Raw genomic sequence first — 22,152 nt, forward strand, 5'->3', positions numbered from 1 at the left:
ACAAAGCCCTCCACCTGGGGAAGAGTAGCCTCAGGCACCAGTACCTGCTGGGGTCTGACCACCTGCAAAGTAGTAGAATTTTATCTTAGACTAAATACTCAATTTGGAGCTACAATCTAATATGCTAATTTAATTACCCCTGTGTATTCTTACTTCCCATTTTTAATATAATCTTTTGGGGATAGGTAAATAAGATTCCTTTATTGACAGTGTCAGCTCTCATAAAGAACTCAGTTTGATGCGTAGCAGTTACTGCTAGATATTTTTTAATTACCAAGAAGTCTCAATTAAAGTTATATTTAAGGACATATTCTGGCCTGAAATGTCAGGAGTTTGTGGACTCTATAGAGAAAAGCATCTGCCTTCATTGGCAGGAACTGACAGAACAGAGAATTGGGTAAGGAAACAGTCAATGGCTTCCTGAGTTTTACGACCTGTATTTGTTTCTCTTCTTAAATCTTGATATGTTCTTAAATCTTCTCCTTAAATCGTGATATGTTGCAGGAAAGATGATTTTAGCTTGGTATCAAGTGATGTTGGTAGTAAGTACCAATGAAATTTGATTTAATTTGACTTTTCTTTGGTTTGAAATATACTTTTAATCTAAACTGACTGGAATAATGAATAGACTTCTGTGTTGGTATTAATTTCAGTAGTGTTAGAGAGGGGTTACCCACTTTGATCTGGGGTAATGCTGCTGTCAGAATTAAACATTGTACTTCTCGCTGGCTTTGTTGTACAAGTCAGCATGAGTGTACTTGGAGAATGCCTCAGAGCACAGCTGGATGTTCATCAAGTGCAGCAGCTCTATATTTGATTGAATCAATGGTTTATTTAACCATCCTCAGTAACAAAATGCTGATCACTGATTGAATGGCGTGCTCGAGTGAAGAGGTCCAGCTACCATGTAGTTATTGGCGCACTCACACCCCAGCCTGGGCCTCGCTGATCCAGTTTGGTAATGAACTGTGTGACAAATTCTACTTCCAGTTGTTCCTATGAGGGAGGAATTAATTCAGCCTTAGACCTAAGAGCATTCCTGTGGGCATCAGGGGGACCATTTGTAAGGACAAAAATGGCAGCATGGAGCAGATAGAAGCCTGATGAGACCCCATGGTGCAGAGGTGCTGCAAGGGGTGATTATTGTTTGGTGGCAGTGCCTGTCCTGGTGTCTGCAGCCAGCACCCAGCAATAATCACTTCTAAAGCTGTAATCACAGCCACATGGCAGCACTGTGCCTTTTTTACTGCTTTCTATTCATAGTGCTTGTAACAAGGGATTAAAGAGCATGATAAAAATATATACTCGAAAAAAGTAGACTGTTATAAAATGATTTCTTTTTGGAGGACTGTATTTAGTACATGATGAATCCTGTAGGGGAGGCATGTTTGCATTTCCAGTCACTGCTAAGGTTTTGAAACTATTTTAAGAACAGCAGAACCTGGCTGTTGTCATAGTAGCAATAAACCTTTTAATCCCACTTCCTCTGGAGATGAAGCTGTTGTGTGCATAATCTGCTTAAAGATTGTCAAGGCTGTTTATGTGACAGGGAGCTAGGGATACAGTACTGAGAAGATGCTACTTGTTGCCCTGGAAAATGTAGTACTTTTTGGCTGCTTTGATAGTGTTTGAGATTTGCTGAGAGACTGATCTTATGACAAGCTGGTAGGAGAACAGTCCTCTGGGAAGCCAGCCTTCATCTATACCAGTGTTTTGGCATTGACAACTTGTCATGGTTAAATGAAACTGTTCCTAGGTAGCTCCTCAGCAAGGGCTTGCTGATATCGTGCTTCTCCCATAGTTTAGAAGCATCCTTTTTGAGGAAGTCCTTTCATCCTGAATGCTTCCATTCCTTACAGTCTCTGAGGCTTCTGAATCAACATTGAGTTGTACTTTTATATTGCTGAATAGTGAACACAATTAACACTTCCTTGATGTACTTAAATAATGCAGACTGACCTATTCTTAAATGTACAACAGGTACTCAAGGGAAATCCGCAGACAACTGAGAAGTTCTTCAGCTGTTGTTTTGGAGATTGGTTTAGCTGGGTAAGCAGAGCTTTAAATGTCATGTCAAAAAAATCATTATAATAGAATTTGGCATCTTGAACCAAAAATGACGTGAGTGTTTGTTCACATGTATCTAGAACTAAAAGAGGCCTTTCTTCTCACCAGATCAAATTTCTCAGTAATTACTGACATCTGCGCCACTGCCAGTTTATTTGGTGTAGTCTGGTTACGGGACTGGATTGCATAACCCCCATGTCCTGCAAATAATCAGTGGGCATCTTTTCTTTTATTTGAACCAGTATTTCAGTTCATATGTACTGAATAATAGCAACAGTTAGGGAATTTTTATTTGTTTGTTTCCCTGTTTGGGTATTTTTACTTGTTTGTTTTCCTGAAGTCTGCATGTTCTGTCAGGATGGATACTCAGTCTTTAGGAAAATATCACACTGAAGAATAAATGAAAGAATGTTTCTAAGATTATTTATTTACAAATTAAAGTATATATTTGCCCCTCTATAAAGTTTTGATTATGGATAATTGTTTTCTGCTCATTCCTCTCCTTTCCAGCAACCCTTAATTCAACATGACATGGAAAGATGTATTAGGCAAACCATTGACTGTTGTGTTGTCATCAGGTCTAATTACTCCCTGGGGTGGTTGCTCACTGGCTTACTGAGACTATCATTTGAATCCTGTGCATCTGACCTGCCCTTGCAGGCTCTGGAGATGCTGGCAGGCCCCAGTCTGCTCGAAGGGACAGGGAAGATGTTTCTTTTTTCTCTTTCCTTCTCATGGCACTGACCTCAGGCTCTATGGAGAGGGAGCACGCCCTCAAGCCAGGGAGGCTGGTGTGGGGTGAAAGCCCCTTGGACAATCCCCTGTGGTCCCTATGAGATGTCCTGTGTAGTTTCCTCACCAGAAATGTGGTTAGGTGCCATGGAGGATGTCTTCCCAACAGAACTCCTTGTATTACTCTTTAGAGAGGCTTTGCAAATTTTCCAGTTTGACACTCTGAACAAAACCATTTCTTATTTGAAGAAGAGCTTTTGTTTTGAAACATTCTTAACATTTAAAAATAGTCATTGATATTTTTCACTGTTTGCTTTAATCTGAAGGATTCATCACTGTCCTCCTCTGGAAATTTTTCCACCTCAAATATTAAATACTTTTGTGACATGTGGGAACTGTTTCTTCCTCTTCTTATATGGTAAAAATCCTAGTAAAGGATTGGTGGGGGTTTTATTTCAGTTTATATAAAAGTAACCTATCATTACTTGGTATTTTTCTTACCCAGTTGATTTCTTGAGGAGAAATCAACCCAGTTTGGGATAATTCTGTTAAAGGTATCAGTTTTTATTTTACTGAGCTGTATTATGCTGAATTAATTGTTTTGTTCTGGCTGATAAGTAGAGGCAGAATGGAAAAAGGTACCTCTGTATCCATTAATACCTCTCTCGACACCTACACTATTGAGACATATTATACTCATTTGTGTCAAGGATTTTGATCACAGTTTTGGTAGGTATCCTTTTGGTGCAATATTTTAGATCAAAACCTGTAAATGATACAGTTTTATGTGCAGCTAAACTCAAGTTCTGCCAAATTGCATGAAATATGGTTAATGCTTTCAATAATGGCAAAAATTAAATCTCATGTTTTAATAGGAGAGCAGATTTTATCAATAGTGTCTAAACTCTGCAGGATGAGATCATCTTTACGTCAATGTCTTACACAGTGCTGAGTATTTGGACACATGGAACAATGGTGTTTGTCTTTTATTAGAAACAAATTGAATAGCTGGGGACAAATGTTTCCCACTCTGGTGTGGGAATGGTCAGTGCCTCCAGGTGCTGCTTGGTCTTTAGGGGGTTTTTATGTTGTTTTCGTTTGGTTTTGTTTTTTCAAGTGGTTTTACTATGAATATAAAGATGAGAGCTCTTTATACTTCATCTTGTAATGATTTTGCATAAAATGCCTTTACCCTAGTAGACTTCCTAGATGGTGAAGCATGGAGGTTGCAAATGCTGCACTGGCTGCAGGACATACCATTGAGGATAAATCAGGGATAAATTAAAAGGCTGAAAGAAAAAACAGATTGGAGCTCTCACTACAGTTAGTGGCATACTATATGTATTTTTAAAAAATCAATTGTTAAAATAATTGCCATTGTTAACTGGGGATGATAAGCTATCTACAAAGAAACTACAGTGCTATCTCCCACAACTGTTGTGTGAATGTTGTATTGTACTTTTGTGTCTGTGACTGGGAAAACTAGAAGTAGATAAAGCAATCTAAGTATTTGCCTGAGAAAATAAGGTATGTGAAGCTTTATTTTGCAGGGTTTGTACCAAGTGGCTTGGCTTTTCACTCTGAGCAGTTATTTAAAAGCCATTCTTTCAATTTAAAACTCTAGGATAGTGAATTGCCCCTCTTGTGTTGCTGGGAAAACTTCAAAGAGAGAGTGAGGTAGCTTAGTGATTTTCTTCTCAGATGTTCCCAGGGCCCCTGTTAAATACACTAGAAGCTGAAACACCCGTGGTCTGCTTTCAGACAGATACTGAATGAGTATGATTTTTGTGTCTCCTTCTCAGACTCTCAGAGGTATGAACGTGATGGGAAAATTGCATTTCTGGCTTGTGTGTGCCTCTAAGTGAGAGGAGTAGGTGAATCTCTGGCTCAGAGACCTGTGAAGAAGCACAAGTATGTCTCACATGAACCATCCTTAGCTTGGCAGCCTCATACTGCCATTTGCTTCTAGTGCTAAAACCAGCACAGAGTGTGGTGATGTAGTCAGATATTGTAGCTCCCACCCATTATGGGAAAGCACAAGAATTTTCACTTCTACCAGTGCCACTTTCTCCAATTTTCCTGCCATCCCCAAGTGCAGGAGTGGGTGTTCCCGGTGGTTGCTCCCCTGTTTTGTTTTTAACTACCTCTGTGTTTCCTTCTTTCATATATCTCAAACCCATATGCAGAGTGAAAGGTGGAATAAAGAAAGAATATGCACAAAAGAGCTGATAAATTTGTCAATGGTGTCTCTCAATGTAGCATGCACTGTAGTGAGAAGTTGAACACTAATTTTTACTGATTTAATATGGCTATGAAATAACAAGAGAGGCAGCATTTGGCTGAGACCACAGAAATCACTGGTGTTTTCAAAATTACAATTGCATAGTCAGGCCCTTAGTAATTACAGAAATATTCTTCCAGCTGAGCTGTCTTTCCTAGAATATGTAGAGGACCTGGACATGACTGCAAAACAGTCCTAGAAATACCCTGCCATGTAGTTTTCAATCCTTCTTCTTAAACGTGGTTCACAGAGTTCACGTTTTTTGATATCAGCATCTTCTCTGAACACTTGTCTAAGTTTCAAACTCTTTCTTGGTGCCTTTATGACAAATGTCCAGAAAAAAACATTACATTTTCCCTCCAGCAGGGTGGAGGGAGAAGCTGGAGCTACCTCATTCCCTTACAGAGCACTGCTTCTATGTAATACAAATCTAGCAGTGCTTCATTATTTCCCTGCTGTGTTGTCACTAATTTCTGTCTTAACATGCTATTTCCCCAACACTCCTAAGACTGCTGTTTGCTGTGCATCCATGTGCACTGGATTCTGGTGGCTTGCACTGCTTTTCTCAGGTATGCTGTTCTGCATTTTTCCCCAGCTGAATTCACTTTTGGTGTTGCCTCTTTCTCCAGTTTGTCTGCAGCAGTGGAGTCCAGCAGTGACTAAAGGTAAGAAGCTACAGTTCAAGTTAGTCTTGTTGCAGTAGGTCTAGTATTTTTGCATCATTCTCCCACTGCAATTTTCATGAGCTTTTAATTCCTACTTCTTGCTTCATCAAATAATATTTTAAATCAAACCAAGCAGTAACCAAATAGTAACAATTCCCATATCTTTGTAGACACTCCTCTCATGCTACTCCTTGTTTTCATTTTACATTGTTATTTCAGTAGTGTCTCTTACCCCCTTTCTGTTGCCAAGATTCTGTCTGTATCCAAGGCAACTTAAATAATTTTGAGAGTAAGAGAGTGAGAGATGATGTATCAATTACTAATATCCAAGTAGATGGCCTCTGTGGCACTCCCTTTGTGCATCATTGTAATTCTGCTTGATTTAAACTGTTTGGGTGCAGCATGTACAGTTGTGGAGACAGGGAAGATTCCTCACTAATGAAGACCTGCTGTTTTGTAATGCTGCAGCATGTTCCAGCCTATTCCAGTGCCATGTGCATCACGTGGGATCTGGGCTGACAGCCAGTGCAAATGTTTCTTCAAGGACTTTAGGACATATTCTAATTATGTTTAGATTCTCCCACTCTCTTTTCATCTGAAGGATGTCACTCTGCTCATTTCAAAGTGTGGTGCAAAGTGCTCCATCTGCCAGGATGAGAGGGGTCTGCTTGTGCACTTGTGTGAGAGGCAGTAGGATGGCTGGCTTTGTGAGCAACTCTTTAACCTCCAGCTGTGAGAAGTCCCAGGCCTTTGAACACTGTCAGGGCTTGGCCAGCATCCAGCAGTGTTTTCATCCAGTGCTGGAGGAGATGTAAAACTTCCTGGAAGAAAGCTTTATTTCTCTGAGCATAGCAGGGGAAAAGGGGCAATAAGTTGTGGGATGAAGCATCTGAAACTCTCCATAGCTGAAAAAAGCAGTATTTTGTGGAGAAAAGTGAATAAAAAAATGTATTTGGGGGAGATCTGCACATGGACAAGTGTATTCTCTCTCAATCTGGTATTGAATGTATGTGATGGTACTACAGGATCCTTTTTAAGGGGAACTGGAACTGCAAAACAGCATGCAAGAGTAAAGGCCATTATGAAATACTGTGCACTGGAATGTAGTTCTGTGAGGTGAATACAGTGAGCACAGATCCATGTGCTGTATGGCAAATGAGATACTGCTTTCTCTGGGTGTGTGGAACAGTTTGAAGCCTTCTGAAAAGGTGCAGACTCAGCCTGAAGGAAATGTTCCTGATGTGGGGAGGAAGGAGAGAGACACGCTTTTCTGTCTTTAGTTTGCAAATTCCCCAAGAGCAAACCTGCATTCTTGTCTCTGCCCTGGTCTGTGCCCCCTGGCCAGACAATGAATGCTAAATACCATGGGTTCCTTCCTGGGGAGCCTCATGTGATATCACCTCAGAAATATTAATTTCTCAAGGGTGATATTGTTATATGAGATACCTGGCTAATTAATGATTCTTATTGTCTAGGCAAGTGCATTAATTACCTGGATACATAACAAAGTCTGGGTCAGAAAGTCGGCCAGACTCACTTAATCCCTTGTGGCTGCTGGGATCACCCTGCTGTGTGATGACCTGAGTAATCGGGGTGTTGAGACTGGCAGGTCTCAGTCCTGATTCTCACAAGTTCAGTAGTGCTCAGCAGCCATTTGCCACCTTGTTGTGGGTGGCAAGTGTGTGGAGTAAATTTTTGTGAGAATTCTGTGGCCAGTGTTATTGATGGAGCTGAAGGGATGGAAGGGGTACCAAGGTTTAAAATTTCTAGCCTGCATGTCCCTAACAGAACAGAAGCCACTTTCAAGTGGTACATGGCCCAGTAACTGTAGTTACCACCGATTGAGATAACCATTGTGACTGCTTTCAAGAGAAGATAAGACTGTTGCAGCATTTGTTGTTGGATGGATCTTCTCCTGGGAAAAAAACCCCAGGAATTTTATATTTTGTTCCTTCTATCTTGCTCAAACATAAGCTTAAGAGAGAGGAGGAGAAGCTGAGGTTAGTTCTCTTTGCCTATACATGATTTGTATTGCTGTAAGCTTGCTTACCTCAGTATATGTAAGATGAAAGTCAGGCTGTGCTCTTGGGACTGGGTGCACAGGACTGCAGTAGGCGTCTGGCTTGAAGAGGTTTCTTTGTACTTTAATGGGTACTGCAAGGAGTTCCCAAGAGAATTCTTAGGATGAAAGCTGTTTTTCTGTGGACAGGCTGCACAGAGTCTCATTATTGCTCTGGCTTTTGCTGCACAGCACATATGTTACTGCAGGGCTGTCAGCCCTTCAGTCGATTTCTACAACGCAATGAAAATAAGTAGATTAACCAAGCAAAGAAGATTAGAGACACTTTGGGGAAGGAAAGGGAAGGGAGGAGGATGAGCAGCAGGGAGTATAAAAAGAGACCACAAGGCTGTGATTGCCAGACGTCCTGGTGCATGTTGCACAGGGTGGCTTTCTTTGTCCCTTTTGGGTTTGGGTTGGGCATACTGAATAGAGCTGATCCAGACACCATGTCCAAAGAGAAACTGGAGTCACTGGTCAAGAACATGGAGATCATGCTCTCTGAGGTAGAGCAGCTGAAGATCCACTGCACCAAGCAGACGGAGGAGGTGAACCAGGTGGTACAGGAACTGCGCCGAGAGAACAGGGAGCTGACAGAGAAGTACGAGCTCATCTGTCAGGACCTGAAGGAGGCCAAGGAGGCCATTGCCCAGCTGCAGGACACAAAGTTTGCCTTTGAGGCAAAGGAGAGGCAAGCACAGAAGCTCAACCGGCAGCTGTGAACTGGCAGGAAGGAGAAGCAAGAGATTTCTTACCCTGATCTAAGAGTAAACAGAAACCTTCAACTGCTGCAACTGAAAATCCCTGGACTGGTAAAAGCAACCCTTTCCCTTTCTCAGACTAAACCTGTGTGCTGGAAAAAAATCATCTCTGTGGAGGCAAGATCTCAGGCGCAGCTGGAATTCTATCCCAGAAGGCTCCTTTGTTAATGACTAAAGACCTCATTATGCTGGGAGAGAAATCTCATTCCAGAATCCCTTGTCAGAGATCTGAGCCATAGGCATATGGAAACAGCTGCCAGGATCTGGGCACCTTCTCATGCCCTGTAGGGGTTGCACAAGGACAGAGCCTGGGAAAAGAACTGTCACTGCCTTGAGCCACTTGAGAGAGCTGTGCCGCGAGAGTCTGCTGAGATGGAGAGAAGGATCATCGTCTTGACAGCCCCTGTTGCTCTGTTTTGTTGCTGACTTTTCTCTGCTGGACAGCAAGGCTGTAACGCTGTCCTTAGCAGGGTGTCAGCTTCCTTGCTGCCTGGTGCTGGAAGACATCAGCAAGAGCTTATGTCGTGCCTCATGCTTGCAAGTACTTTCTATGAAGGGCATGTGGTTCCAGAGGATCTGTTAATGCAATTACAGTCGGTGTTGTCCTCTTCCAATTCCAAAGTGAAGTATAAGAACTGGAAAGGTTTCTGTCTCAATTTCCATTTCAATAGTGTTAAATCCTAATGACTCTGTGTTTAGTATGCTAGAGTTAAAACCTCTGCTGAGTATAACACTTTTTAAACCAAAGGGCTGTGTTTTGGCACCGGATTTACTTTTCTTTAGCGGAAGTAATTTGTATAAATGGACTGGGAATTACGAGGGATAAATGTATGTGGGCGTGGGGGTGAGAATTGCTTGTCAGAGGTTTTGCTTTCAACTTTTCTCTCTGCTTCTGTATCTCCTAAGCAGCATTTGTGGTAGGCAGTGCCAAGCCCAGCTAAAAGCAGGTGACTTTAGACTCCACTGTGAATAGCATGAGATCTCTGGGGGGAGTGTGGAAAGAGAGCTGAGAGAAAACGCCTGAATGTTTAAATGGAGAATAGCTGGAACAGTTCCAGGAGGATCTTTCTTCATGTTGGCTGTGATGTAGCCAGCTTCTTTCTTCCCTCCAAAGCTTTGCTGTATTGTTATCTCTGGCTGGCAAGCTCCCTATTCCCAGCAAGGGCTGATGCTTGTGAGAAGCAGAGAAGCTGTTTCCATTGCTGGGGGCCTCAGGGTGTGTGTGGCACCAGGTGCACTCTGTGGAGGGAAAGGGAGTCAGCTTGGAGGGAAAGGAAAGCTGCCTGCTTTGGTTTCCCTAACGGTTTGGGCAGGGCAGAATAGCTCAGCAAGACTTTCTCTTAGGACTTAGTCCAGCCATGGTGAAAATAACTGTAATTTTGTCAATCATTACAAAATACTGAGATCAGGCCTAGAATTTTGGTTAGCTGGTTACTGTTCCTTCTTTGCCCTCCTCTCTGCCGCATCAGTCTATGCCTAGTCCAAAACCTTTGGAAAGTCAGATCATGACTGAGCTCTGGGCAAGGCCTTCTCAGCAAAGGGCTGATGATTGTGTGGCATCCATGGAGAACAGGTTTTTCTGGTTTTGTTTCGTGTGATAACATGTTTTGTTAAATACATGTGATGTAGACTTTCATTTTTTTGCTATTTTGGGTGGAGCAGATTGGATAATCCGGAAAACATTTGGGAGTTTGGAGACTGTCCTTTATGTTTTCAAGTGTTATCTGAATACAAATGGCCAGCCTTGACTCTTTGCTCCTTGCTCACCAGTGACAGCTTGGGGAGCACGAGAAACCAGCATTAATCACTATATTTGTTTGTATAAGAACTAAAAATGTTTTCCCTTGAAATCAGTTCTCTAGCTCAAATCTGCTTACCACCTGTGATTTCTTCTACTTTTTATATATAATTAAAATGTAAAACCAAAATAAAAGGAAAACAAACAGCTGAGGGAGTGTCTGTTCTGGATAAGGCATTGCCTCATTTAATGCATGCATATATTACTTTTTCAGTGTGTGTGTTTATGCTTGCTGAATATAATTATTCCTGTTTAAATCCTGTGCATCAAAGATTGGACAAACAGAGACCCTCCAGATCTCTCTGTGTTCACAGGTTAATCTCTCTAAATGAGATTCTCTGTGTGGCTGCCAATATTTACGCAATATTTAAATCCATGATACAGAAAAACAAAATGGGATCACAGTGTCCTTATGATCAATTTCTTAATAATTAGCAGGATTCAAAGTGTCTGCTTATAAGGAAAGCTGTTAGAATGATTTACTGTAAATAACCTAAGATTTGGGGTGAGACGTCAGAAAAACTAGATGTGCTATTCAATGCTAGAAAAAGTTCCCACCACTTCCCTTCCAATAGACTCAGTTGTGTACTCGTTTTGTTTTTACATGACTTAAACTCAGGAGTGGTTGGGCTGGTTTAAAAACAATGTTTATTCCATTACATGAAGTTCCTCTGTTTTTTACAGGCAAATCTTTGTGTGTCCAAGTATAGTCTTAGCAATGGAATAGTGCCTCCACTTGTATCCTGAGGTGCAGTGTACTGGAGTGCCTTTCACAACAAAGTTTGCACAGAATTAGTCACAGCACTTTGAAGTTGTTTTTTGCTTTTTGAACACCAACATTATCATTACATGCTGCTGCTTTTCTTCTTTAAACAGCCTAAAGATGAAGAGCTGAAACTTGGTGTAGTGCTATCAGCTTGTTTAGAAAGCTGGCCTGAATAAAAGTCTTGCCTGATTTGGTTGAGAATCAAAATAAATATGAAGTGACAAGCTTGCCATTTCACTCATCTTGGAAATGGATGAAGAGAGGTATCTAATTCTTTGAATACAAAGAGTAAATTTCTTTGAAGGCTCTCTTGGAGAGCACAGCACAGCAATTAGCTCAGCTGTCGAGAAGGGACTAAGAGAATCCTGCCAGACCAAGTGCCTGTGAGTTGCTCTGTTCCTGGAGCAGATTATACCAAAATACTGACGACTGCATTGGTTTCCAGGTTCTGAGCTGCATTATGTGAAAGTGTACAAGAAGGGAGACTAGGTAGGAATGAAGCTGATACCTCTTTGTTCTCTTTCATTGCTGACTTCAGTGGCTGCATGCTGGCAAACCACAATAAAATCAGCTCTGCTTGTAGCTGTATCTATACAAAAGTTGTACAGGTCAGCTCCTCTGCAGCAGCCCTCAGCACGTGGAAGAGTCCATGTGTGGCCAGGCCTCTACAGCAGAGATAAATCAGTGCAAGAGATACTGCAAGAGGATAACAGGCTTTGGTGCAGTTAACTTGTACAGCAGAGCCCATGGGCGTGTAATACACTTTCCACTCTTCCTCTAAAGATTTTGTAATGTCTCCTCAACATGAAATTGAGCTGATTTCCTGAAGGGTTGACAGGATTCATTCGGTATACTGAGAAGCTGTCATTCAGAGGACTAAATGGCATGCCTATCTTGCAAAGGTGAGTAAGAGTCTGGGAAGAATACAGCTACTGGTGCACTATTCAAGTTTGAAAAAAAGCTCAGTTCGGGTTGAATCAGAACTTACTTTACTGTAATTTCTTTAAAAAATCATAAGTTAAAAAATCAGTATGTCAAAAGTCTTATAGTTTTCAGAGTAAGCTGAAGCCTACAATTTTCAAATCCTTGTGCGGCTGATGGAAAGAGAGACATGCCATGATGTCCCCAGTAGCAGTAGGCTTGATTTGATGTCCCAGAGGCCCTTATTTCTTTACCTTCTCCTTCAGTCATCAACACACACTTGCCTAGGATGTAAGATTACTGTTCAGTATTGTCCTGTGCTCGGAAATATTGGAGCATATCCCCTGGGTAAAATGCCAGTAGTAGGCTAAATGTAATGGCTGTCCATTTCCCTTGATTAGGCCGTTGCTCTTATCTAAGAAACTGGGCATTATTCTGAAAGCAAAGCAAGGTACACATCCCATTTTTTTAACAATGTGATCCAGCCATAATCACAACACCCCAGATTCTTGCTCTTCAGCTAAATGGCAAAGTGAGCAATCAAGAACACAAGTTTGTAATGTGTCATGGTTTCCTGATCACAGTAGTCTTCTGGGAGGTTCAAATTCTGAAACCAAACAGAACACAGATTCTTCTCTTCCTTGCATGAATGCCCAAGCTTCTCTTTTGGAGGCTTTGTGAGTCTTGCCTGAAATTTTTGGTTGCTGCTCACCAGGAGAGGACAGGAGGTAGAAGAGTTAGGTGTTAAGTACTCCCTCGGGAAGAAACAGGGTGCTTTTGTTTTATTTCTCAGTAACTAATTTCTCTGAAGTCAAGTCTGTTTTGCCCATGATAGCAACCAGTGAGTAATCTTTCTATATTTATCATGTTTGACAAGTTTTTCCACCAGTTTTTCTCTCTCTGTCGTGTTGAGGGTGAGAAGTGATAGAGCACCATGGTGGGCATCTGGAGACCAGCTAAGGGCTACAGGGCTGAAAGTGTTAGCCATAACTAGTTGAAGTGGAGCCCCGTCCAGTAAAGCATGCATATCTTTAGACAGTCTTTGGAAACAGCCTCTGCAGTAAGGAATCCTAGTAGTTTATCCCCATGAAAGGTATAACAAAAGAGAAAGCAGAAGTCTTACTGTTGACCTCTGGCCATGTAACTGTTGAAATCCCAATGCCACAGCTCCTGTAGAGGTTGCTCCTTGCCAAAAGCACTGCAGTGATCAGGCTAGAAGAGATATCCTGTTCAGCAGTATCCACTCACTATGCACTCATCTCAACTGTTTCTTCTGGACCTCACCTGGGATACCCAGATGCCCAGTTAGCCACCGGATAGACCTGGTGGCAAGAGGCAAATGCCTGTGGTCCTGCTGGGTTCATTCCTCTGTGACCAGCCAGAGTCTTACCAAGAGATGAAAATGGTCTTGAATCAGTGAATTATCTTGTTTTCACTAAAGGGTAAGTAGTGAAAACAATTTCAACACAAGGATAATGTCCTTTCTCCCAGAGGAAAGGTACATATGCAAAACTTTCTGTGAAACCACAGGGCAAAGGTTTACTTCATATTTGCATTGTCTTTTTCTAGGTAAGCACTGGCCTCGATCTCAAATCCTACACTAACAGCTTCTGATTTCATCACATCGCTGCTGGAACCAGGAAGTATGAGCAGATTATTCTTTCCTTTTTTTTTTTTAATAAAAGAAATTTAAGTGATGTTTCATGTTGCTTAGTTGTGGTAAAAGTCTGCTCAGTTCTTTTTTTATTTCAGCATCTCAGGAGCTCATGTATTAAGTCTGTATGGGGTTAAAATTAATCCAGATGTGTTTACACAGTATCTGCTTTAATGCAGTAGGCACAGCTGTTTTTTGGATGTATCCTGGCTAGATTCCAGTGTGAGCAGTCATATTTTCCCTGTCTCTGTACTCCCTTGTAGCTTATCAACAAGAACACAAGAACTACAAGAACATTATTAAGCTTAGTATTTAAAAAAGAAACATTAATTGAGGATCCCACTGCTATGAGAGGCATTTTAATGATTGGGTATTTATAAATTCATCTGAAGTTGGGGGGCGCTTGCCTTCTAGTTTTTGAACCTTTGGGATTGGATTTCCAGCTTTTTCTTGCCAGTGGGCTAACAGCTTTAAACTGATCTGAAAGTTTGGTTTATTCATAGAAAGCCAGGGCTTCAGTTGTTGGTTTGACCAAATATCATGAAGGGTTAGGATATAAGATGACACCTAGCAGGATGGCATTAGCCAGTGGCTAATTGAGAGTACAGGTGGAAAAAGAAAAAGCACATGCTCATGTAACCACTTTCTGATGCAAAAGGAGGGATCACAGCTTGGCCCAAAGCCCAAATTTATTTTTCTTAAAAGAAAATTTGAGTCTAAGGAGGCAGGACAATAATTTCTCTACTGTTAATTAGCTGTTAACAATGTCCAATTTGTGTTTCTCCTGACAAGGATAACACAGGTAGCCATGCACCTGCACCACCATTAGATGCTCTTCTGGGGTGTATTGTGTCTGTCAATATCTTGTGGTTCCCCTGGTGCTTGGTGGAGGTGTTGCCAATTTGTGTTGGGTTTCCTGTTAGGGCTTATCCTTGTTTATTGTGGCAGAGTTAGCTTTGACAGGAAAGTACAGGATTGCTTTTGCTTGTGGAAAAGATGTGACTTTTATTTGAACTCTGTCCCCTGTGGGATGAGTAATGGTAGGATTTGAGTACTGTGTACCTTTCATGGCTAGCTGCTAGACAGGGATTGAACAGCAGGGCGAAGAGAGCCCTATCCCTGGAATAAAATTGCTTCTGTGTCTGAAGCATTTACAAGTCTGCTAGAAACTTCCATTTGGAGCTGTGCACATCTAGGCTTGTCAGCAGTTGGCAAGGATATTGTCCCTTTTGATTATCTAAAGCAGCAACATGGCCAAGAGGACAGTAGTGATACTGGGGATTTCATTGCACATCTTGATGTCTTCCATGGAAGATCCAACATGTGGAGTTACCTGAAAGTAGAAGCTTTATCTTTCCTTTGGAAAGCAAGGTTCTCTCTCTTATAGTTACAAATGAACTACTGATGAAAAAGGACTCTAAAACTGGAAAGCAAAACATGAAACACCAACCCAAACTTAAAACTTTAAAGCTATTCTCATAATCTAGGAAACCTCAGTCATAATATTAAATAGGGTTGAAATGCTGGTAGCTGTTAAGCTGGACCAAAATATATTTTTCTAGATCTGTGGTCTCTGTATTTCATTATTTATTTGTTTTATACTAAGCAGGGGACAAAATCAATGGGGGGGCAGATTTATCTGTTTGCAAAATAAAACAAGAGCAACACATAAGTTGTTATGCAATGTTTTCTCTAGCATCCACATGATTAAAACCACAAGTTTTCCCTTGTAATGTGTCCAATTCGATTTCTTTTCCTTTAACAGTTTTTTTGTTGTTAATTTGTTCCTTCATGGAAGTTTTCTCGGGGTTTCTGAATTGCATGGCATTTGTTACAGGAAAAAAATAGAGAAACCTGTGCTGCCGTTGTCTTTGGTTAAATTTAAGTCTATATCCAAATTACTGCTATTTTCAGATTGTAGGGGTCTGCTTAACTTTGCCTAGACCCCTAGTCTAGCTGTGAATTGTATTTAAGTTCAAAGTTTCTTTTGTCAAAAGCTTATTTGTGAACTGTGATTCAGGCTGTAGTTTTAAAGTAGATGTGAAGTTAATTTTTTTTTTCAGAGTTAAGAACTTACTGAAAATGGATACTCAGGGGATCTGTGGATAGCTGTCTCTCTTTTGATATGATGCCTACAGCTAAAATAAAACTAGTTACAAAGGGCTCCACCCCTGCAACAGCTTTAGGCACAGTTTGGAGCTCATGTGTGTGCTCACACACAGACTACAGAAGCCAGAAACAATTCCAAGGCAGGCATGCCTGTGTGCAAGCTTGCAGTGCTGGTTTCCCAAAGCAAAAGTGAAAACTCTTGAGAAGAAACTGAGAGACTGAATGGGTTAAATGAAATACAACTCTGCTTTTCCTGTGCAGTAAGGATTAGTAACCAAACAGAAGCAGGGGAGAAGAGCACTGAAGTGCCACTGTTTCAACAAGAGCGATTGGAAGGTGGGTTCTGGAGCTGGAGTGCAGTGTCTCCAACCTTTGTGCTCACCTGTCACAGGCACATGCAGCAGGTAGGAGCTGGCACTGTGTTCTGGGCTGTCTCCTGATCCCTCTACCTGGATATCTATTCTCTATTAGTCATTTCAGTGCTGTTCGTGCGCTTTGAACTATTTCTCATTTCCCACCTTTTTTTTCTTTCCTTTCAGTTAAAAGCGTACACGGGAGAGCAGAGACCAGAGTCCTTATGACTGCAGAATTTTATTTCTCAGAAAGGAGGGAAGAAGATGCTCCCTGAGCTTGGTGAACACGCGTGCCTTTGGCACGCAGTTAATCCCGGCGGCACTTGGAGCGCTGTTCCGGTGCTGCGGCTGGGGAGCAGGGAGGTGCCCGCAGGCCCGGTGTGACGGGATGCGGGGCGGTGTGAGCCCGCCGGGATCACACACGCTCCCTTAGCGCGGGCTGCCAGCCAGACGCAGCCGGGCTATTGAGGGCACAAACGGAGCTCTGGCCCGCGGCAGTAAAAGCCCGTCTGGGCGCTAGGACTCTCCTAGCCCATGGCTGCCAGCCCGCAGAGCTCCGCTCCCGCTCGGGGGCCAGCGGGTGCTGAGGGCAGGGAGTGGCTCGGCATCACCCGCCGCTGCTTTCAGCTGCGTGAGGGGAGCTGGGAGGGAGGCCCGGCCAAGCGGTGCCCCGGAGCCGCCAGACCCGTCTGTGAAAGGGGACCGGGTCTCCCATCCCTCAGAGAGTCTGAGGCGTGAGGCAGGCCAAGGTGGCGGCGCCAGGGGCCTGTCCCAGCACAGGAGGTAATGTCGGGAGCGATGCGGGAGGGCAGGAGGTTTGCCTGGTGCGCTGGGTGATCCTTGTGGGTGGGTGGTCAGGTGGAAGTGGAGGACCAGGTGATTTGAAACTGACTTTCAAAGCTTTGATGAAGGCAATGTTAGCTTTGAACGGAGTCCCTAGGACTAGTATTAGTGCAGGAGTTCAGGGAGATGGTGTGCTTCCTTAGATCTCCCTGTAGAGACCTTAAAACGACTTTGTAAACGACTTTGTTTGTTACTTTGGAAAGGAACAACACACATTTACCCTTGTTTGGAACAAACACACATTTACCCTTTCTACACTGTACTTAGGAGGCCTTTCAACAGCTCCCTTGTAAACTGGCCTGCAGCTTACATCTTTTTATCCTGGCTTCCCAGAGATGTACCCAGAGATGTCCACACTTTACTGCCAAAGCATCCCAGTCTCTGCAGCCATGAAAAGCCATTTTTTCTGAGGTGCAGTGTGAGGATGAGCCAATGTGCTACACAGCCATGTGTGTATTGGACAGCTTCACCCAGGCTTCCAGGACAGGTGCTCTACTCTTACAGGGAGCAAAGGGAGGTGTTTGTGATGAGGAACAAGGGTGGATAAAGTCACCAAGTGTCTTTGGTATGGCATTAACTTACACTAATATTTGTTCATGTCAGTGAATTAATTGATTGGTAAAAGGAAAAAAAATTAATACAGAGCAAATTTGCTATCTCTGGAAGTGTTGTGCTTTTTTTCTGTCCAGTGTGAGATAATTGAGACTTCTATTTTGTGTCTGGTTTCAGGTTCTTATCCACTGTGAAGTGTCCTGACACCTTAAAGGTGTTTAGTTTTGAAATATTTTTAACATGAGTTTAAGTGCTTGATGGCAGCCCAGAAAAGCTGGGGTTGGGATAGTTTCTTTGTAGCATTTGCCTCTTCCAAATCTGTTTGCTAGTAAGCAATCCACACTGAATGTGGTATTTGATGGAATATGTGTGACAAGTGATTTGAGGTGATTTTCAAGCAAGGATGTAGAGCTTTTTTTGCTGGTCTCTATGGGTATTTATGTTAAAAAGAATATTAGGCAAAAACCAAAATGTTCTCAATTTTAAAGGAAAGTAGCCACCACTGTGTAAAAAATTTAGGGAATGCATGTTCTCAAATGTTGCTGTTCGGTAACTACAGTTAATTCTGATGCAGACCACTTCCCTTTGGCTTTGGGATGGACTCTCCCAGATCCAGCTGCTAACCAGCTCAATAAAGGAGAATGCAGGTAGATACAACCTAATCTAGCTGCTTCAGGGATTAATTGCTTCCCAAATTAGGCACCAAGATTCTTTGGGAGTCTAGGTGAATGGCCATGTCCAGACTTGCTAAAAGGGTTGAGGAAACAGGAAAGCAGCTACATTATTGTAACTGGTTTTCTTGGTAGCACTTTTTGAGTTAAAGGCGCAACGTTTATTCTTTTTGTTCTGTTAAAATAGGAAACCTGAAAGGAAAAAAAAAATTAAAAAAAAAACCCCAAAAACCAACAACAACCCCTGATTTTGATTGTGGACTCTTTCTTCTGAATATGAGGCAAAATGCTGTTCTGTGCCTCAGGACATGTAGAGCTTAGGCTACCAGAAGGCTTTCGGTTTGTTCAGTGGGGACCTTAAATGTTAATTAGATGTTAACCATTTTGTTTGTTCATGTATGTACCTAGTGACTTATAATTTGCAGCAAACAAACAGCTTTTCTTGTAAGAGGATGGGAGCTGTGTTTTGTATGAGAACAGCACCTAGAATACATGGGGTGCAATTACAGTAGTCCTCACAATTAGTATTACAGGCTCATCATCAGCTGAATGAAGTTTGTTTTCCCAGTGGCCTATTGATGCTCAGTGAGCACCAGAGGAAGCGAGTTGCTTTGCTCTTAGGTCTGTGGGAAGGAGGATGCAGCAGTGCTGAGCCCTGCAGTGTCCCTGGCACAGCTACTGAGCCCAGACAGTGATGGATGATTGCTTGGATTCAGGACAGTCATTTGCAGTTATGCCCACTGTATGATGGACTTGTCAAAAGGACTTCCTTCTCCCAAAATGATGCTCTGCTGGATACAGCTTCTCAGGCTCATTTTTTAGCACTCGTGGATCTGAACTGTGCTTTGTTGTGGTCCAGTCTTGACTTGGACAATGAATAATAAAGGTTGTTAGATATTTGGGAAGGGACTTTTATCTCAAAGTACTTGAGTGGGTGTCTACTCATACCCATAACCTATGATCAAATCATTTGTTTATGCTTTCTCACACAGTAACAAGCTCACCTTCCTGACATGCAGATGTGATGTATAGAAAACAAGGGCCATCCACAGATTGTTTATTTCTCTGCTTAGCCCTTAAAGCAGTAATTGGAGGCTCTAGTTTGGGCATCTGTGGGAGAAACCAGCTTCAGAGCAAAGAACCAATTTATTTTTAGATCACACCGTTGCCATTTCACTGTGATCACACCGTCGAGCATGTGCTTCCTTTGAGAGCTCTCCAGGCACTGCAGTGTGATCACACCCTCCTAAGATCATTTTTTATGAAGTTAATTTTTAGTGACAGATGAAAGATGCTAGAGCTTGTATTCTCAGAGACAGCAGCCCCAATTCCACTAGCACATATTTTCCCTCCTAAATTTGTTAATCTAAAGTTCTGGTTTAGGTTGTGATTTTGTTCCATTTTTGTTTCTTTTAGTTCACCTCATGTTACTCATCTTTCTCTTGCACAGTAATGTAAGAAAGCCCACAGATTTCTCTGGGGGAATTTCTGCCTCATACCACTGAAGGTGTGTCTGCATCACAGTCTGTGGGGGCAATTCCTTAGGGAAGAGATGTACCTGTACAAGTGTGGTGTGCTTGACATGTTTATATATATATATAAAACTGAGTTAGCTTTACATGAAAAATACTATCTTGGCTTCCAGAAACAATATAGAGGCAGCAGCAATCAAAACCCACATGAGGTTTAGGGTAAATAGTCTCGAGTTTCCCTGTCTATTATTAGTCCCCCAGCAAATTTATTTAAAGGTTTTACAGGTATTCCCTGTGCATATATACTACAAGCATACTGTTGAACGTAGTCCTACCATCCTCTCAGTGAACAGAGATGTGAATCTTGCAAAGAGAGGCAGAGAAAAATTTAATGCTTTTAAAATCTGCTCTTGAAATAACGCTCCTTTTTTGTTTTTATTTTTTAACCCATTGCGCAGCACAGAAATTGCTGTGCTTTTATTTAGGATGGAATGAAGTTAAATAAATTTGAAGCAATCTTCTAGCATGAAAATCCTTTATTTCCCTAAGAATTCTCAAAAATTTGAATTGTAAGAGATTAGTGTTAGCTGAGTAACATACTCAGGTGGGGATTGGGGAGAAGTCCCTCCCAACTTTTGAGATTACCTGTGGAAACTGAATAGGCACAAGTCTGTGGGGCCTGATGAGATGCAGAGTCCTGAGGGAACTGACTGATGTGGTTGTCAAGCCACTCTCCATGATATTTGAAAAGTCATGGCAGTCAGGAAAACCCCCCAGTGACTGGAAAAAGGAAAACATTTTTTTCCTGTTTTTAAAAAGAGGATAAAGGAAGGCCCAGGGAACTAAAACTAGTGAGCCTCCCCTTTGTGTCTGGGAAGATTGTGGAGCAGATCCTCCTGGACACAGTGTGGAAACATGCAAGACAAGGAGGTAATGCAAGACATGCCTGCATGGCTTCACTAAAGAGCAAATCCTGCCTGCCCAACCTGGTGCCCTTCTGTGGTCTGCAGTGACTGACAAGGGAAGACTGACTGATGTCAGCACCTAGAATTCAATCAAATCAAAAGTAAGGCTTTTGATGTATGAAGAACTTGGCAGTTCTCATGGATGAAAAGCTGGATATGAGCTGTCAGTATGCGCTCACAGCCCAGAAAACCAACCTGGGCTGCATCCAGAGCAGCAAGGCCAGCAGGGGAAGGGAGAGGATTCTCCTCTTCTGCCCTTGTGACCCCATCTGGAATAATGTGTCCAGGTCTGGAATCCTCACCATAAGAAAGACATGGAGCTGCTGGAGTGGGTGCACAGGAGGCCACAATTTGCTCAGAGGTCTGGAGCACCTCTTCTATGAAGAAAGGCTGAGAGAGCCGGCATTGTTCAGCCTGAAGAAGAGAAGGCTCCAGAGAGACCTTATTGCTGCCTTCTGATATTTAAAGGGGACTTAAAAAAAAGATGGTGAGTCACTTTTTATGTCAACAGGTAGTGATAGCACAAGAGGTAATGGTTCTAAACTAAAAGAGGGGAGATTTAGACTAGATATTAGGAGGAAATTCTTTATTCGTAAAGTGGTAAGACACTAAACAGGTTGGCCAGGAAAACTGGGAATGCCCCATCCTTGGAAGTGTTCAAGGCCAGGTCAGATGGGGCTTTGAACAACCTGATCTAGTGGAGGTGTCCCTGGCCATGACAGCAGGGTTGGACAAAATGATCTTTAAGGTTCCTTCCAACCCAGTCCATTCTATTATTTATAAACAGCACCAGTGCTCAGTGTTAGGTGATATTTCAGGTCAGGCTAAATAACTCATGGAAATGAAGCTTAAGCTGTGACAGGACAGTAGTAAATGTAAAAGATTGTTAGCCATTCCTCTTCAATTATGCTAGTGTTTGGAGTATTATATCCTTGTCATGTATTTTCCAAAGGCAGTGTGTGGCTTCTTTTAGCAGTGTCTAAATCAGTCTGTGTGCTTGTCGTTATCCCTACATGCTCCCAGATTTAATTAACAGCTAAGCACAGTGAGACTACCAAAATAGAAGGCAGAATCCTATCTTTACTCCTTATAATAAATCTCTTGCTGCAAACCTAATAGTGGGAGGCTAGTTGCATAAAATTGAATCTGAGCTGGTATTAATAGGTAGACAGAAAATTGCCCTCATGAAATACTGTATTAGCTCCTGCAAAGGGCTGGCATAGTGATTACGTTTGCTTGGAAGATGGTGCTTCACTGACCTAAGCCTGAGATTGTGGATTTTGGAGAGCCAGAACAAGGCAGGTCTGCATCTTCTCCACCCACTGATAGGGTACGGTGTGAGGCCTTAATGGAATCTGTGTGTTGATCTTGCTCTTGAGCCTAATGATTTTTCAGCTACTGTTTTGTGTGATTTCAGTATTCAGAGGCTGCTGTGGCTTTGCCAGGTGTTGTTGAACTCTCCTTTACTGTAGAAGTCCTCTGT

General features: G+C 42.3%; 1 protein-coding gene and 1 long non-coding RNA gene across 4 annotated transcripts in view; both read left to right on the plus strand.

Annotated features, from left to right (window-relative positions):
* The first annotated feature begins 1,814 nt into the window (after nt 1-1,814).
* On the plus strand, nt 1,815-13,824 carry LOC135303125 (uncharacterized). Its single transcript, XR_010364653.1, has 3 exons — nt 1,815-2,049; nt 5,676-5,745; nt 13,620-13,824. It is a non-coding gene; the product is annotated as an uncharacterized LOC135303125 (long non-coding RNA).
* Nucleotides 13,825-15,867: 2,043 nt separating this feature from the next.
* Nucleotides 15,868-22,152, plus strand: part of PAPLN (papilin, proteoglycan like sulfated glycoprotein) — a 50,220-nt gene continuing 43,935 nt past the window's right edge. The window contains exon 1 of one of the 3 annotated variants that reach the window (XM_064424467.1): nt 15,868-16,217. In XM_064424467.1, coding sequence (XP_064280537.1) covers nt 16,209-16,217 — 9 coding nt within the window. In that variant the 5' untranslated portion in view covers nt 15,868-16,208. Of the gene's footprint in view, nt 16,218-16,603; nt 16,950-22,152 lie in introns of those variants that run through there. The other 2 variants (XM_064424468.1, XM_064424469.1) reach the window with 2 other exon arrangements.

The sequence above is a fragment of the Passer domesticus genome, chromosome 6 (genome assembly GCF_036417665.1).
Source record: "Passer domesticus isolate bPasDom1 chromosome 6, bPasDom1.hap1, whole genome shotgun sequence".
NCBI lineage: Eukaryota > Metazoa > Chordata > Aves > Passeriformes > Passeridae > Passer > Passer domesticus.